Source organism: Lepidochelys olivacea, assembly GCF_965140295.1.
Source record: "Lepidochelys olivacea isolate rLepOli2 genome assembly, chromosome: 11".
Classification (NCBI taxonomy): domain Eukaryota; kingdom Metazoa; phylum Chordata; order Testudines; family Cheloniidae; genus Lepidochelys; species Lepidochelys olivacea.
In genome coordinates this window covers 48103332-48120110 of record NC_140421.1, presented here as the reverse complement: position 1 = coordinate 48120110, position 16779 = coordinate 48103332, and the positions used below count along the sequence as shown (strand labels likewise).

Genomic DNA, 16779 nt, shown 5'->3' with positions numbered 1-16779 from the left:
TTTTGATAGCGACATCATATTGGAGATCGCAGTCTTTCCTTGTGTAACATGTTCTTGGATGAAATGGCTAAGCAGGCTCGAAATCTTATCACAGATATTTGCACAGAACAGTGTACGCTGAGTGACCAGGTGAGAATTAATTTTGTGTTATAAATAGGTTTTATTCATTTGAGGCAGTTCTGAGAAGCTTGTAGTTCAGTTCCACATACACTGTAAATGTTGGATTTAAAATAAATATTATCCATCATTATTTTTCAGCTGTGATTGTGCTTAAGTATTGAATTAAACCCTACCAAATTCATGGTCCATTTTTGTCAGTTTCGCACCCATAGGATTTTAAAAAGTGTAAATTTCATGATTTCAAATAATGATATCTGAAATTTCCCAGGGTTGTAACTGTAGGGGTCCTGCCCCAAAAGAGGGGTGGTCGTGGTGGGGTGTTGCAGGGTTATTCGGGCCGGGAGGGGGTGTCACGGTATTGCCACACTTATTTCTGCACTGCTGGTGGCGGCGGCGCTGCCTCCAGAGCTGGGCGTCCAGAGAGCAGCAGCTGCTGGCCGGGAGCCTAGCTCTGAGGGCAGCGATACCGCCAGCAGCAGCACAGAAGTAAGGATGGTATTGTTACCCTTGCTTCTGCACCACTGCTTTCAGAGACGGGCCCTTGACCAGCAGCCGGCACTGTCCGGCTGCCCAGCTCTGAAGGTAGCAATGCAGAAGCAAGGGTGTCATCGCAGGGTATTGCCACCCTTACTTCTGCGCTGTTGCTGGCAAGGTGCTGCCTTCAGAGCTGGGCGCCTGGCCAGCAGCCACCGCTCTCCGGCCACCCAGCTCTGAAGGCAGTGCAGAAGTAAGGGTGGCAATACCACAACCCCCTTCTAATAACCGTGCGACCCTCTTTTGGGTCTGGACCCCCCGTTTGAGAAATGCTGGTCTCTCCCCAGGAAGTCTTCATAGAATAGGATAAAAGTATGCAAAAGACCAGATTTCACAGTCTGGGACACGTTTTTCACGGCCACAAATTTGGTAGGGCTCTATTTATAAACTGTGATTTATGCAAAACGAGGACTTATGCTGCCACAATAGGATTGGTGTTGCTTAAAAGGCTGTTGTGTGGTCTTTGTTCATTGTGGTGGTGGAGAGAAAGTGTTAATAGTAAAAGTTGCAGAGAGGCTTTCCAAAGGTAGGGATCGATAGTGGAGGTTTGGGAGGCAATGAGTAATGAGAAGGAAGGGAATTTTTAAAAATCACCATTAAGAACAGGAAGTAATGGCATAATTGACACTCAAACCATGTCACACCTTTATTTCCAAAAACTTGACTGACAACACATCTTTACATGGATAGCAGTTTAAGTTTTGAGTAATTCACCAAACTTGAGACCAGTATTGCAAATTGTGTATAATATAGACTTAGGGGTGTCAAGATCAGGGATAGGTTTAGATATGGAAGGGTTGTCGGGCTGTTGCTTTGTTGATTGGGGAAGGAAGGTGCTCTAAGATTGGGAGAATCTGAATTTGGCAAGTAATTTTGATGGACTATATTTAGGAAGTTTAGGAAGAGAGAAGAGATTATTTGGTCAAAGATTTGATTAGGAAGAGGTGCCTAATGTGGGAAAGGTAAGGCCAGCGCTTTGGTGAAGAGGGTTTTGGTGGTGATGGGGAAATAAATAACATGAAAAGCAAATATCTAATCTTTGGTCAAAAAAACAGACCTGAAAGAAAGGGGAACCAGAGAGGGAGAAACCGGGAGTAGAAAGCATGAGAAAAAACAGATTGAAATCTACTAGGAATAAGATTATGCTATGTTACAGGTTGGTTGCAACCTAAAATTTTCCACAGCCCTGTGCTAAGTGTCTTGAAAATTTACTTTATTTTTTAGTGTGTACACTAGCTGCTGTTTATTTAGCATTGGTTAATAGTTCATGATACATCTGGGAAATCTACAGAGCCCATCAAGAAACTTGCGGTTGTGTGCACATCTATATACAAATAGAGCTGGGTGAAATTTTTTTGACTAATAATAATTTATTCACTGAAAAGCACCGCTTAGGTCAACCCAAAACTATTCATGAATTTGATAGCCAAAACATACTTTTTCTGGGACTTAAACTCACTCTCCTGAGAGGTGGGAGACCCAACTTCAGAGCCCTTCTCTACGTCAGGCAGAAGGGGTGAATTAATGTGGTATCTCCCACACCCTGGTGGGTGCCCTAAGCACTGGGCTGTACATTGCTGTACATTATAAGGGAGGTGGCACCATCATCACCACTTCCTCCTTTGGCTGTTTTGTGAATCTAGCCCAGGTCAAACAAAATGTTTTCTTCACTAGAAATGAATTTTTGTTGACTTTCTGATTCAATTATTTTTTTAATTTTCATTTTGCTTGACCCTTGATTTTTTTAAAATTTTTTTTCAGAAATGCTAGTGAACCAAAACAAGTTATTTTCCCATCTCTTTATATAAATACACACAGATTTTTTTTCATATATATCAAATTACTCTATGGCATTTATCCTCTTCTGTTTATTTCTCTAAGTGTTTAATCACTCTGAGATCATTTTCATAGCTGTATTCCTAATCAGTTTTTCCTTTTGGGCATATCTTGAAAGTGAATGAGGATGGGGTGGAGAACTTTCCTAAGCTGGAATTGTATACTCAACTAAACAATATGTAAAGTGTGCATTTCTTTGTGATTGAAAACTCCACCTGAACCATAGCTTTATTTTTAATCTAATAGTGTCTAAGATTTTTTTTCATCCTCTTTTAGCTGCTGCCAAAGCATTGTGCCAAAACAATCAGTCAAGCAGTGAACAAAAAGTCAAAAAAACAGACCGGAAAGAAAGGGGAACCAGAGAGGGAGAAACCGGGAGTAGAAAGCATGAGGAAAAACAGATTGGTGGTGACCAAGTAAGCACGTTCTCATGCCATTACTTTCTCCTCCTGCATTCTCCCCAATCATTTTGTGTAAACATTGATATTTTCTTTGTGTTGATTTACATGGTTAATTTTAGGACTAGTAATTCAATTTTCATTTTTTTGAGTAAATTTACAGCCATGTAAATAAAGGGAAGGGAGTCTGTCTGTCTGTCTGTCGTCTTCCCCCCGCCCCTCATTGGCTGCGTGGAGAAGGTGGGGCTTACACATCCTTTAATCTGCCCCTTCAGCATTCTCTCTCCTGGGCAGCACAATCCCACCTGGTAGTTCTGCCCCACTCAGAATTTTGGCTAGTCTGTGGGGCAGGAGAGCAGTGTCAGTTGCACATTGCCACCAAACTACCATCTGATTTCCTGAAGAGCTAAATAAAGTGAGCTTGAGACACTTACCAAGCGTGTTGGTCTCCTTCCATCCTTTGAACCCCAGACTTGTCAGGTAAACTTCTCTGAATAGCAGCTGCCATGAGGGGTTGAAAACTATTAGAAAAGCAATGAGATAGGAACACAGCAAGAGAGGAGTGCATATGGTAAAGGGGACAAAAATACCAGGATGAGGGGAAACGATGGAAAGTAAGTAATAGTGCTTACCATTACAGTTGGAAGTCCTGAGTATGTGTGTGCACTTTGTGAAGGAAAGCTTGCTGCCACAGTCAACAATGGGGCATCAGGTGGCTGGCATAGAATCATAGAATATCAGGGTTGGAAGGGACCTCAGGAGGTCATCTAGTCCAACCCCCTGCTCAAAAGCAGGACCCATCCCCAATTAAATCATCCCAGCCAGGGCTTTGTCAAGCCTGACCTTAAATGAGTGGAGGGGTTGAGGGAGAAGGCTTACTTAGAATTTGTCTAGTTAGTTAGTTTTAATCTTAAGAATTTTTTAATAACTTCCAGTTATTAAAAGACATATAGTCTCGAAGTGATTGTTGGGTTACAAAACGTAAGTTAAGAAACCTCCTAAAGAAATTTTTTATTTTGGTGAACTGTGCAACAGTCTTTCTCTTCTGCACAGTATAGAGCAACACACAACCGTAGCATCCTGCATTAGCCAGTTTTCTCCCAAAATCTGATTTTAAATTAACTAGGTGTGAAAAGCCTCCTCATATGATTAGTGCACACTGGTAACTTGTTTTTAAAGGGCAGAACTAGTTGATCTTACTTACAGAAAAATTGTCAGCAACACTCCCCAGTAATAATGTATGCTTGTGTTTTTTTGAAAAACTTTTGTAATTTCTTATGTAATTTGTGTCAATTTTTATTTAAGCCTGGACAAACTGCACACTGCACTCTCTGAGCTCTGCTTCTCAATCAATTACGTACCAAACATGGTTGTCTGGGAACATACATTTACCCCAAGGGAGTACTTAACATCTCACCTGGAAATCCGTTTTACCAAGTAAGTGACGGCCAAATTAAATTTTTACTTCTCCAAGGAAAATGAATTATTTTTAATGTTAGAACAAAAAATATTGTATCTATTTCACAAGACTGCTTTTAACAAAGAACTGCAAAGCTTTAAAATAGCAAATTCTGAGAACCAAGATTCCAAATCAATTGGAATACATATGTAGGCATACAACATTTTTGAAATTTAAATTATATTTAAAACAAAATATTTGAAAATAAATTTCCTCCACTTACCTCCCAGATTCTGAGTTCTTAGTTCCATATTCTTCATAGGAGTCCATGACTACAAATCCTAATAGTACAGAGATTCTCTTCACAGTGGCACATCCCTGCAGTGCTGAACCTTGTTTCTGGTGTTTGTTTGGAGGGGGGACTTAGAAATATGAACTCAGGACCTGGCAAGGAGCCTAAAAGGAAACTTTCTTACATTTCCTTTTTAAAATAAGTGCTGTGTGCTGGTGTAATGGTTGCTTGATGTGCAACTAGGTGGGTTCTTGGCTTGGCTTTTCCCTGTAGTAAGTGGGTGCAGTAAAAGGAAAATTTCAACCTCTTGTGAGAATTTCTCATTGTAGGAGCCATCCCTGTTAATCAGGCTGGCGGTAAGCTTTGGTAGAGATTCTAACTATATCTTCTGTATTTCACATAAGGTTTTAGGGGGTCTCTATTGATCAGGACATGGTTTGAGGACACTTTTGTCTAGAACATTCTTTTGATACACTGGGAAGTGCTGGTGACATAAAGGGTAAAAATTGTTGACTTTTCATGAAGTCCTGGGTTTAAGACCCTAAATCACAGTGCTCTCTGTAATTTTATTTTTTGCCTGTGGGTGGGTAGTAAGTCCACAAAAATGCTGACTGATGGTTTTGAGGGGGTACTCAGGGCAGCCCCAAGCTAGAAATGGGACTGCAGAGACTTCATTTTTTTCTATTTTTGATGTTAAGTGGTATTTCTTCCAGAGGCCTGCAGTTTCTTTATTCCAAGGGTTGATTTCCTATCCTATATAAACATGTTAGTTTTTACTACTTTAAGCTTGTATATTTCTTTTTGTGATTGAACTATTGCTTATATTGCTATGCCAGCTTTATTTTGTAATGTAAAACTTCCTGAAATAAGAAAGATTGCATCAGAGGCAAACTTGTTAAAAATATATAGTAAAACATTTCAACAATAAATGTCACTTGCTTCAAAACAAAAAAATTGCATTTGGTTTTAAATAAACTTCAATTCTGCTAAAATAGTCATTTCATGCCCAGCTCTTCTTGTCTTGCCTTCATAACGTGTATCACTATGAACACAAACTTGAGTGAGTAATTATAATCTTTAAGTCTACAATGACTACCAAAATACTGAATTACTTTTCAAGCTCTCTGACTCTATTTACTATATAAAAGCCTAATCCTTTGAGGTACGGAGCACATTTTATGCCCATTAAAGTCAATGGGAGTGGAGAAGGATCAGGGTCTAAGCAGACAGCTGCCCTCTAGAGGGTTCAGCATGGAACTGTGAATCAGTCTGATATATGGTTCATGACTAGTATTGTTGACTTAATGTGTAAATTTGGGCAAATCAAGTTTTACCGCAGTTTCCCTGTCTATAAATTAGGGATAATGATTAAGGTTACATTTCTGTCATGGGTATTTTCAGTAAAAATCAGGGTCAGGTTGAAGGCAATAAACAAAAATTCACAAAAGCCCGTGAATTTACAGTCAGCAGTTCTGGTGTGCTGCCTTCCCCACACCCCCTGGCGGCTGCTCTTCTGGCAGCCCTGGGATGATAGCTGCTGCAGACCTGCCACAGAAGAAGTCACAGAGGTCCCGGAAAGTCATGGAATCTGAGACAGAATCGTTTCCTTATATAAAGCATTCTGAGATCTACGGACAGAAGGCACTATTTAAGTGTTGTGTGTTTTTTCAGACAATTTAGTAGGACATAAAAATCACTTTTGTGGCTAAAATCCTATAACCAAGAAATGCTTATGCAGAATCCATTGAGAAGTCCTGAGAACTAAAATAGTGAATGCTAACACAGTTGAAGGGAGCCCAGTAGGCTAACACTTCCTTATGTAGAAGTGGTATCTTTTAATCTGTTTTAAAAAATGAATATCAGGAAAAACTTCCTAACAGTGAGCTGTGGTAATAGTTTTCCAAGAGAAGTAGTAGAAGATCCATTAAATGAGACAATTAAAATTAGATTTGACAGACTAATTATAGATATGTTCTAGTCTTGAAAACAATACTGCACTTTACTAGGACTCCATTTCTAACACAATACATTATGTTTTGATTCAGGAAATTAAATTGTCCATTCTTAATATGCTAGGTTGTCTTTGTTTTGCAGTGCATGTAAATTAGATCAAAAGCTGATCTGAGGCCCCAGCATGAGTTAATTCTTTTACTTTGAATTTTATTGTTACTTAAATTTCCTTTTGTGCTTATTTTAATGATAAATTTTATTTTAAACCCTTTAAAAATATATAGAAATGGACATAAACTATAACAGCACCTTTGTACAAAGAATTTGTCCTAAATGGTGCTCCTGAGAATGGTTATAGATTAACTGGCTGGTGCTTCCTTTTAAGCCCAAGTATGTGTTTATGTGGTAGATAATTACAGCTAGTTTCTCTCCTGCAGATGTATTTTGGGAGCCTTTTAAAGTGTTTTCTTTACCAAATTGCTTGTGGTTTAAATCTTCTAGTTCATGGGTCATTCACTTGATGATAGACCATACTTTCCTGGGTGTCTTCATAGTGTTCACTAAGTGTTTGTGTTAAGAATTCCCATGCAATTGTATCTGAGAACATGTATTACGAGTACAGTATTCCTGCTGATTTCTCTTTTTGAAAAGTGCTGCTATCATGTTTTAGATCTCATTGAGATATTCAGCTAAAAGTTTGAATCCCAATCCTTTATACAGGCAGGAAGAATTAACTATTGCTTAATTTCATTAAAGTACAAAGGTAACTCTTTTCTCTTTAAAAGGTCAATTGTTGGAATGACTATGTATAATCAAGCAACACAAGAGATTGCAAAACCTTCAGAGCTGTTAACGAGTGTAAGAGCCTACATGACAGTACTCCAATCAATAGAAAATTATGTGCAGATTGACATAACAAGAGTATTTAACAATGTTCTTCTTCAGCAAACCCAGCATTTGGATAGTCATGGGGAGCCAACTATTACCAGTCTGTACACAAATTGGTAAGAATGTATTAACATCTATTGTGAGCTCTTTTTTTTTACGTTTAAATACACTTAAAATCTAATTAAACTGAATAGCCTGCATTAGGAAATTGGGATTATGTATAGCATGAACACTTGCAAATTTGCAAGTTTCAAACAAGACAGATTTACTGTTTCTCCCAATAGCTGTTTAAAAGACAGTCTAAAAACTCACTGAAGGTGAAATTCTTCTGGTTGCAGAAGGCAGGACAAGGTCTAGGCACAGTTAAGCCATTGAAATAGGACTTCTGCACAAGGATGACTTTCACCCTTGCAGAACAATGAAACTTTGTAAATATTATGTGTAGCATGGTATCATTCTCATTGAACTAATACTTTTACGTGACTTTTTTTTCTGTTAAGGTATTTGGAAACCTTACTAAGGCAAGTCAGCAATGGACATATAGCATATTTCCCAGCAATGAAGGCATTTGTGAACTTGCCCACAGAAAATGAGTTGACGTTTAATGCTGAAGAATACTCCGACATATCAGGTAAACGTTTTATGACATGGTTCTAGATGTTGCTTGTGAGGGCTGTTTTTCATGTGCTGGAGACTAAGATTTTTAGAGAGATTGTGGAATACCAGTACTGTTTTTAGAGAAATATTCTATTATACAGAAGAATTTTGCCTTTCTCATGTTTTCTTTCCTAGCTACCCAGGGGGAAAAGTACCAAATTTTTTCTTGTTCTTGCTGAAACAATTACTGGCTATGTGATTTGACAAACGTGATTTGTTGTAAGTAAATGTAGTAAGTGAACTTACTACCCCAGTGTTGTTATAACTTAAGCTTTACCCTGTATCCAGTTTTGAGATTGCTCTGATAGAATGGTATTGTGACATGCATTATGGTTGTTAAATCATGACAAAATAAATGTCAACATAAAGACAATTGTTTTTTCTTTCTTAGAAATGAGGGCCCTCTCAGAACTACTAGGACCATATGGCATGAAGTTCTTAAGTGAAAGTCTTATGTGGCACATTTCCTCACAGGTTGCTGAACTTAAGGTAATGATATTTTGATTTTTTTTCCCTAGGCACATTTTATTTATAGTGCCCAAGAGCTATGCTTTGCATGTTATTCACTGAGTATTACCATACCGCACTAAAACTGAAAACAGATGGGATTTTTTTTCTCATTCGTATCCATCATCTGTGAACACATAGTACACTTGAGCATGTCTCTGTATCATATTCTCTCAGTGGTTGGACTACTCCAAAACACCACATTTCTAAGAGCCTTTTCCTTTCAATTAACATTATGAATTTGCTGCTATATTAGCATATCTTGCTCACTTTGATTGCACTTAATTTCAAGTAGCCTTTATTTTCTGCTTTGCTATTTTTAGATCTTTAATTTTTTGACAGAATTATCCTTTCCAGTTTGAATGGTTTTCCTTTACAATAGATGCTGAGTTTTGTTCAAGTCGATGAAATACCTGCTCAAATGCAAGTTGTCCTCAGAGATTTGCATAGTTTGAGTGCTTTGGGACTGCATTATTACGGTGTTTTCCAACTGAATGTTAAGACCCAGTAGTACAGTGATCTCAAGTACAACTTGAAAGATTCTATTTTAAAAAAATAAGACCTCTTGTTACCATTTACTATACAAGCCAGGGCAGCTTTAGTCAGGATTCATGGGAATAATTACATCCACAGAAACCCTTGCAGTGGTAGCACCTGTCCCATGGGTCTGGGCCTGGCTCCACGCTCCTGGCATTGTGATCTGGCACACAGGCTGCCAGGCCAAACCTGAACAGCATTGCAACCTTTTGCGCCTTGTTGTTATGCCTGGAGCAGGAGCCAGGTACCACCCTTTGGGACAGGAGCCAGTACTGCAGGAGTGAATGCATGGTGGGCTTTGTTCTCCAGCCCTCCCTTCCACAACTAGTGTTAGTATTGTGGTGCCAGGGTAGAGGTGCTGCTGCAGGTGGTCAGTGCTCCCACCCCACAGCAAGGCAAAGAGGAGAGAGAGGAGTATACCTATTAAAAGGGGAGGGTGCATCTGCTGCTGAAGCAAAGGCAATAAATCTAGTGTGGTGCTCTGCAAAAGTTGAATGGAAATTAACACTATAAGTGAGTATTCAAGGAGTTTCTTACATATGCAATCAAATTCACAAAAATTAACACTGATAGTGGAAAGGTACATTTAATACATATTTATACTAACTCTTGTTAGGTGAACATTTAAAAATATCTAATAAGATTATTCTGATATTTTTGCCAGACAGTGGCTGGTTTATGCAAATAGACTGTGGGCTATGAAATCTGCTATTCATGTTGTTAAACCCTCTAATATTGTAATGTATGGACTTAGTAGCAAGTTAGTAAACATATTGAGTCCCACTCAGGTTTTTTTTCCCACTTTAGTGATGGGTTTGCATTTATTTGGAACATATTGCCTGATGATGGATGCTGACTTACTGTTTTTAAAAACAAACAGCTTAAACTCTTTGAGAATTTTTGATTTCCCATTACATTTGTCCTTGAAAAAATCCTTTCAGAATACCATAACCCTTTTAAAGTGTGTGCACATCTATATATATTCTCATTCATTCTCTCTCCTCTGTCATATGCATTTTCCTTCATTATTGTGAATTTCAGTGACATTGAATTGCTACGATGTATGATACCCTTGAAAATATGAAGTTAGGAAGAGATATTGCAAGCTTTCCCATTTCCCTAAACTGTGTGTGTGTGACTGGTTGAACCCCCCTGGGGGTGTCACCTGGAGTGCTGGGATGCCACTGATTCAGACTGTTCTTTGGCATGTGTGTGGGGTACTTCTCTCCTTTTCACCTCTTCATGATGCATGGCTTGGGGAGAAGGATAGGGTATCTCATGCTGGTTCAGGGCATTGGAGCCATTGCTGTTACTAATGGTTAGTGAAGTTGGCAACATATTAGTTCCTATCTGAGGAACTGAAGTGGCTACTGCTTGTTGCCTAGCTGAGTAGCCATTTGAGGCTCCGTTTCAGACTTACCCTTCCCATCCTTGAACTGGTATACTAGATCTTTTATGATGCCTAGAGGTAGGCTGATTGCCAATTATGGGATTTTACCCAGATGGCAGAATTGGAAAAGGACCTGTATGGGTTTTCACCTTCCATCTGGAAGACTTCCAGGGTGGTTTCGGTGTTTACCTTCCCATTGTCGCAACTTCGGCAGTTACAATGCAGTTGGTAGATTATAAGGGATCCATTTGAGGTCCCTGTAACCCATTGGCTATTTGAACATTGGTCCTGGGCACAGTATTGCATGGTTAAGGAGTATACAAGCTGCAAGACACTGAGGCAGGTTCCCTTCTGTTATTTTTCCTGCCTCCAGTATGGAGGAGGGGAGCCCAGAGTCCCTAGGCAGGCCTGAGGGCACGGGGGCATGGCCTTCACAAACACCTTTAAGTTTGTAGTACCCAGTTGTTGGTGCTAGTTGAAGTCCGCAGTGGAACAACATTGCCAGGTAGTTTGGGATGGGTAACAATTTTGTCAAGTTGCATATAGTAATACTATGGTATTTGTGTCTCATTGTTTCAGTGTTCACATTATTATTTTAATCTGTTGTTGAATTTCCATGCTTACCAATTAATGTTTCACCCTGTTTCTTACATCATTTGAAGACTTATAAGGCCTCTTGTAAGATGTTTGGGAAAAGTCACTACTTGAGCCTTACATCTCCCTTCCCCAAATGTGCTTGGATACAACTTGCAGTCTCTTCATGAGCCTGCTTTGGTTGTAGAATCATGGAGTTCATCTTCTCTTTAGAGTACAGATGAAAAGTCAAAAGTTTTTATAGTTCTGTGTACTCCTGTTAATGAGGTATCATTTTCCCCCTCATGTTTTAGGCTGTGGCTTACTGCTACTCAGTAGCTGATCTGTATTGGCAGAAGTTTGCACCAATAGGACACTTGTTTTCCATGTTCGCTATTCTGAGACTGCTTATTCTCTTCTAATCCAGAGTGTCCCCTTCTTCTGTGTTCCTGTTTTCTTCTCCCATTTTCTTTATGTATGTTCCAGCTTTGGCCATATTTTCAGGGGCATAAAGCACCAAATGGACTCTTAAAAAGTTAGTGTGTGGTGTCTAGGGAGAAGTAGGCATAATCTTTCCTCCACTTAGCAGTGTGCAGAGCTACATGGAGGTTGGCCTCTCCGTAAGAAGCTCAATTAACGTGTAAGACAATATTCTGTCTCTAAAGATAAACATCCAAATGGATTATCATTCATTTATTGTAGCTTCCCTTTTTATAAGAATAAAATAACCACTTCTTGCTTGTGGTGGAGGACTTGAGGTAGCATAAGTGTCTTACCAGGTGGTACCAAAAATGCCTTGTTGGATCCAACAGGTTCAGATTTGTAGCTATGGTTATGCAGCTTCATAGTCCTTCAGCTCCCTTATAATTTATATATTTGGAGAATAATTATTACACTTACTTGCTACAGAGATCTCTAGCTCATATGTGTTTATTTAAGGATCAAAGAAAAACACTTCCTTTACGTATTGTTTTAGCCAAAATGTGTTTGACATGCAGAAGAATTCTGTCTTTCTTTTAAAGTTGACTTACTGCTTGAGACTAAATTGCATGGATTTAAATAAACAATTTCATATTCCTTTTTCTTTAATACTCTGTTTTGTGATCAGAGTCAAAGAAAATAATCTTAGGAAAGCTGCACTGTTACTTAACGTTTGAATAATTTATGAGGACCAGATTATTTTAAAAAAATAAACTCTCTTGTTTTATACTAAAATGTGAAGCAGTCAAAATTTGTGAGAAACATTTCTTTCCAGTTAAGGAGGCTTCCTAAATTGACTGCAGTCCAACTGTCACCAAAGCATACATCTTGTGAAAAGAGCAAGGGAGTGGGCGGCTCTAAGAAAAAAGCTATTGAGATGTGAATAATTAGAATATTATTGACGTTAAATATAATTAGTAGTGTGCGTCTTTATACAAGGTTTATTTTGTGAAGTTTTACTCTAAGATCATTAAACTCACGTTGTGAAAGTGCACATTCTTCTGAAATATTCCTATCAGCAGTTTTTCTTCCTCTCTTGGTCATTCTGAGCTCTATTTGGTGTACAATCAGGATTTACCAGAATAACCCTGTAGTTCCTTCAGAAGAAAGATAGTGGGAACATCTGGATTTCATGAGCTTGATTTCCTGCTTGCCAGATTGAAATGTCCTAAAGCATGCACCTATCTTTTTAACGAACAGCTGACCTGAGGTCTTGCTTCTCTTTAGAAACTTGTGGTGGAGAATGTTGAAGTACTAACACAAATGAGGACCAGCTTTGACAAACCAGACCAGATGGCAGCACTCTTTAAAAGATTATCATGTGGGTAACTAACAATATTCTTTTCCTTTTTCTTTTTGTCCCTGCACTTGTCTGCATAAATAAAACAACATTGTGAAAAATATCCTCTGATTTTAATGTACATGAACGTTAAAATGTACATTTCATTCACTAGAGTTTCCTCATAATGTATGTGAACTGATTAAATTTTAAAAATTATCTGGCTTGTTCATGTGTAAACAAAATGAGATTTCAGTGTAAATTAGTGCATAAACACTTGGATATGACCATGAAAAGCTGGAGTGTCGGGGGGTGCAAAAATATGATTCCTTTCTGTCAAGGATGGGGACCTGTCATGCATTGAAACAGATCTTGTCATCCAAGTGTCACATCTAATAGCCATAAATATAATTCTTCAGAGTACAGGCATGTAGAAGTACATGCATACAGAGTAGAACTTGAAAAGAGTTTTGTGGATGCACCTGTTTCAAATAGGATTCCATCATGGTATATTGCTGCATCCTTAAGAACATAAGAATGGCCATACTGGGTCAGACCAAAGGTCCATCCAGCCCAGCATCCTGTCTACCGACAGTGGCCAATGCCCGGTGCCCCAGAGGGAGTGAACCTAACAGGTAATGATCAAGTGATCTCTCTCCTGCCATCCATCTCCACCCTTTAACAAACAGAGGCTAGGGACAACTTTCCCTAACCGTGCTGGCTAATAGCCATTAATGGACTTAACCTCCAGGAATTTATCCAGTTCTCTTTTAAATCCTGTTATAGTCTTAGCCTTCACAATCTCCTCAGGCAAGGAGTTCCACAGGTTGACTGTGCGCTGAGTGAAGAAGAACTTCCTTTTATTTGTTTTAAACCTGCTACCCATTAATTTCATTTGGTGGCCCCTAGTTCTTATATTATGGGAACAAGTAAATAACTTTTCCTTATTCACTTTCTCCACACCACTCCTTTAGAAAAACAGGGGTGTTTAGGGCATTTTAAACTATGCAGAGAAGAGTGTTTACATCCAGACATTGACATCTGTGTGTAAACAAGCTCATTCTTTTGAAGTAGTCAATAGGAGTTTATACATTTATTGCCAGATACAAATATCAGCTACATACGAAAAACAATTGTCAGGTGTATTTTAGTTCTTGTGATTTATGCCTTTGTTAGAATGTCACCTACTTTCCAGTTGTTTCTATATTTTCCTACTGATATTAATTTGGGGTAAAATGTTTGAAAAGGCTTGTTTTGTAAATCTTGGGATATATTCTAGTTCAGGGGGTTCTTAAATATTTTTTTGCTGGGCCGCCCTTTGAAAATATTTCAGAATGTGATGATCCCCTTTCCTTTTTGGTACTGGACATAGCTTTCACGGCATCAGTGCGGATCCCTACAGAGCTAAGCAACTATACTATGCCACCCTCACTTCTGTGCTGCTGCTGGTGGTAGCTCTGCCTTCAGAGCTAGGTACCCAGCCAGCAGCCTCAACTCGTCAGCCACCCAGCTCTGAAGGCAGTGTCACTGCCAGCAGCAGTGCAGAAGTCAGGGTCACGTGGTAGGGTGTTGCCACCCTTACTTTTGCACAGCCTTCAGAGCTGAGTGCCCGGCCAACAGCCACTGCTCTCCAGCTGCCCAGCTCTGAAAGCAAGGAACTAGCTGATCTCACAATCCCCTTGCAATAGCCTTGTGACCTCCATTTTGGGTTAGAACTCCAAGTTTGGGAAATGCTGTTCTAGTTCACTATTTTTCTTCTAATTCAGCTGTTGACAGTGTTCTGAAGAGGATGACCATTATTGGCGTAATCTTGTCTTTTCGGTCATTGGCACAGGAAGCACTTAGAGATGTAAGAAATAACTAAATTTATTCTGCATGACGTTAAGATGAATGAATATTATATTTAAATGTCTCAGCATTCAGGTGTCTTGTGTTTTTAAGAGTAAAACTAAACTTAAAATAAATTGCCTTGTGGGTAAAATGCGTATGTGCAGAAACATACTGAACCCAAGATTCCCAGTTCTGCAAGATGAAATAGGCATTTTCAGAGAATTCATTGGGTACTGTTCAAAACCATTTTGCTGCTGCTGTTAGAATCTGTACGATAGTTTTGACAGTGTGTCAGCATGTGTTTTTCAACTTTAATAAGGTCTAAAAGCGCTTGTCCGCTTGGTAAATGCTAGGCTCAATTTTGAATATATTATGCCTCCAACTCTCTCATAGATTAATAAACTATCTGATATGCATAAAATAACTCATGACAAAGTAAAGTAAATCCATAATAAGTTAGTGTCTAAGATTATTTTTATTGAAAGAATTTTCTAGTTGCATATTTGTTTGTCTCTTAGGTCTTATCCTACCACATTCCTTTCCTTGTAAGTTCAATTGAAGACTTTAAGGATCACATTCCAAGGGAGACTGACATGAAGGTAATGTTTTTGGTTGAGAGAGTCATTTTTATGGCTTAAAAATATTGGGCAAAATCATTAACTTGATATGAAGAATCCAGAAACAAAGAATATACTGTGAATTTATGCTATTGTGTTTATGTAACCTCTTAGTGTTCCAAGTTTTTGATAATAAGGGTCACATATAAGACTTTATGGAAGTATATAACAAAGGGTTAAAAAGCGAAGTTTCATTAAGGATTTAAATTGGTTAAGCAGCAGAAAAAGGACCATTCCTGTTTTAGTAATGATTTGTTGATGCAACTTGTTGATGACACGAAGTTCTTTTGGCTAGTAAAAGGCGGAAACTTCTTTTGGTTTAAACACATTAGGGGATAGAAGCCAAAGGGCAAATGAATAAATACATTAGTAAAATAGTCTGAATTTCGAGTTGACAGGAAGCTGTGAAGTTGTCAACAGTTTGAAGATTGCTGCCACAAACTGGGGGAATGTCAAAGCAAGGAGGATGTTTGATCTATTTAAAAGGATAAAAAAATACAAAGCCTATTGTGCTATTTGGCAAATGATATGGCATCATTTGGGGAACTACATTTAGCTTGGTTTCCTCACTTTAAAAATGTAGCTGTAATTGAAAAGTCCCAGAGAAGGGCTAAAAAATGGCTTGAATTTATGGGATTATGTGTACGAGAGAGAAGTGCAAAAATGAGGATTATTTAGCCCTGAAAAGGGAAGAGTTAGACAGAAGGTTAATTGAAGTATGAGCTTATGTAGGGTATAGTGAAAACTGATAAATCCCTGCTTTTTATGCTAATTTATTGGACAAGGGGATAAGTCCGGTACTATAGCTAGATATAAAAAGGAGCTGGATAATATTGACCAAAGATACTTGTTTATTTTTCTATAACAGGCATAATTAACTCTCATACTTCAAGGCATGAGCAGGGTCAGAGTACCTCAAATTTATCACATTGCACAATTGACTGCTCATTATAGGGGATATTCTCCCCTTAAGGACCTGATAGGGGCTATTGTGAAAGGCCGCATACCAGACTTGAAGTACATATGGACTGCTCTGGTATAAGAGATGCCTGTCCTTTGAGTGATTGCACATGTCCATTCCACTGTAGGTGTGTGAGTGCTCCAGCACACAACTGTGAGAGTTTTTCCCTTAGCTGTACCATTGGAGTGGCACGAAGCCTCTGCTGTCTCACGCACTGCACACAGGCATAAAAGGCAAAGCCACTCCACCCCCCCTCAGTCCTTCCTGTTCCCTGTGATGGTTTTTGGAGGTGCCATTCATGCCTGTGCAAGTCCTGACTTCAGCTCGTCGTAGATATTGTACTAAGAATTTGTGTTAGAGTAAATTGTGTGGTTTAACTTATTTTAGTATTTATTTTAAAAGAAGAAAAATGATTGTTTGACACCAGCTCCCATCTGGGCACCAATGTCAGTGTTATGTCAGAGAACCAGAGTTACGCCTCGTTCTCTGAGCTTCGAGTCCTAATACTCTTGTGGTACACCAATGCCAGTT

The 16779-nt window shown here is 38.8% G+C and overlaps 1 protein-coding gene across 5 annotated transcripts in view; it reads left to right on the top strand.

The window, feature by feature from the left end:
- The window catches only part of NCKAP1 (NCK associated protein 1), a 112557-nt gene that overhangs the window by 78109 nt on the left and 17669 nt on the right, over window positions 1–16779 (top strand). For all 5 annotated transcript variants that reach the window (XM_084643282.1, XM_084643280.1, XM_084643279.1 and 2 more), the window contains 9 exons: window positions 10–129; window positions 2767–2906; window positions 4194–4325; window positions 7315–7533; window positions 7918–8048; window positions 8466–8563; window positions 12789–12882; window positions 14607–14689; window positions 15189–15269. In XM_084643282.1, the coding sequence (XP_084499408.1) occupies window positions 10–129; window positions 2767–2906; window positions 4194–4325; window positions 7315–7533; window positions 7918–8048; window positions 8466–8563; window positions 12789–12882; window positions 14607–14689; window positions 15189–15269 (1098 nt within the window). The remainder of the gene's footprint in view (window positions 1–9; window positions 130–2766; window positions 2907–4193; window positions 4326–7314; window positions 7534–7917; window positions 8049–8465; window positions 8564–12788; window positions 12883–14606; window positions 14690–15188; window positions 15270–16779) is intronic.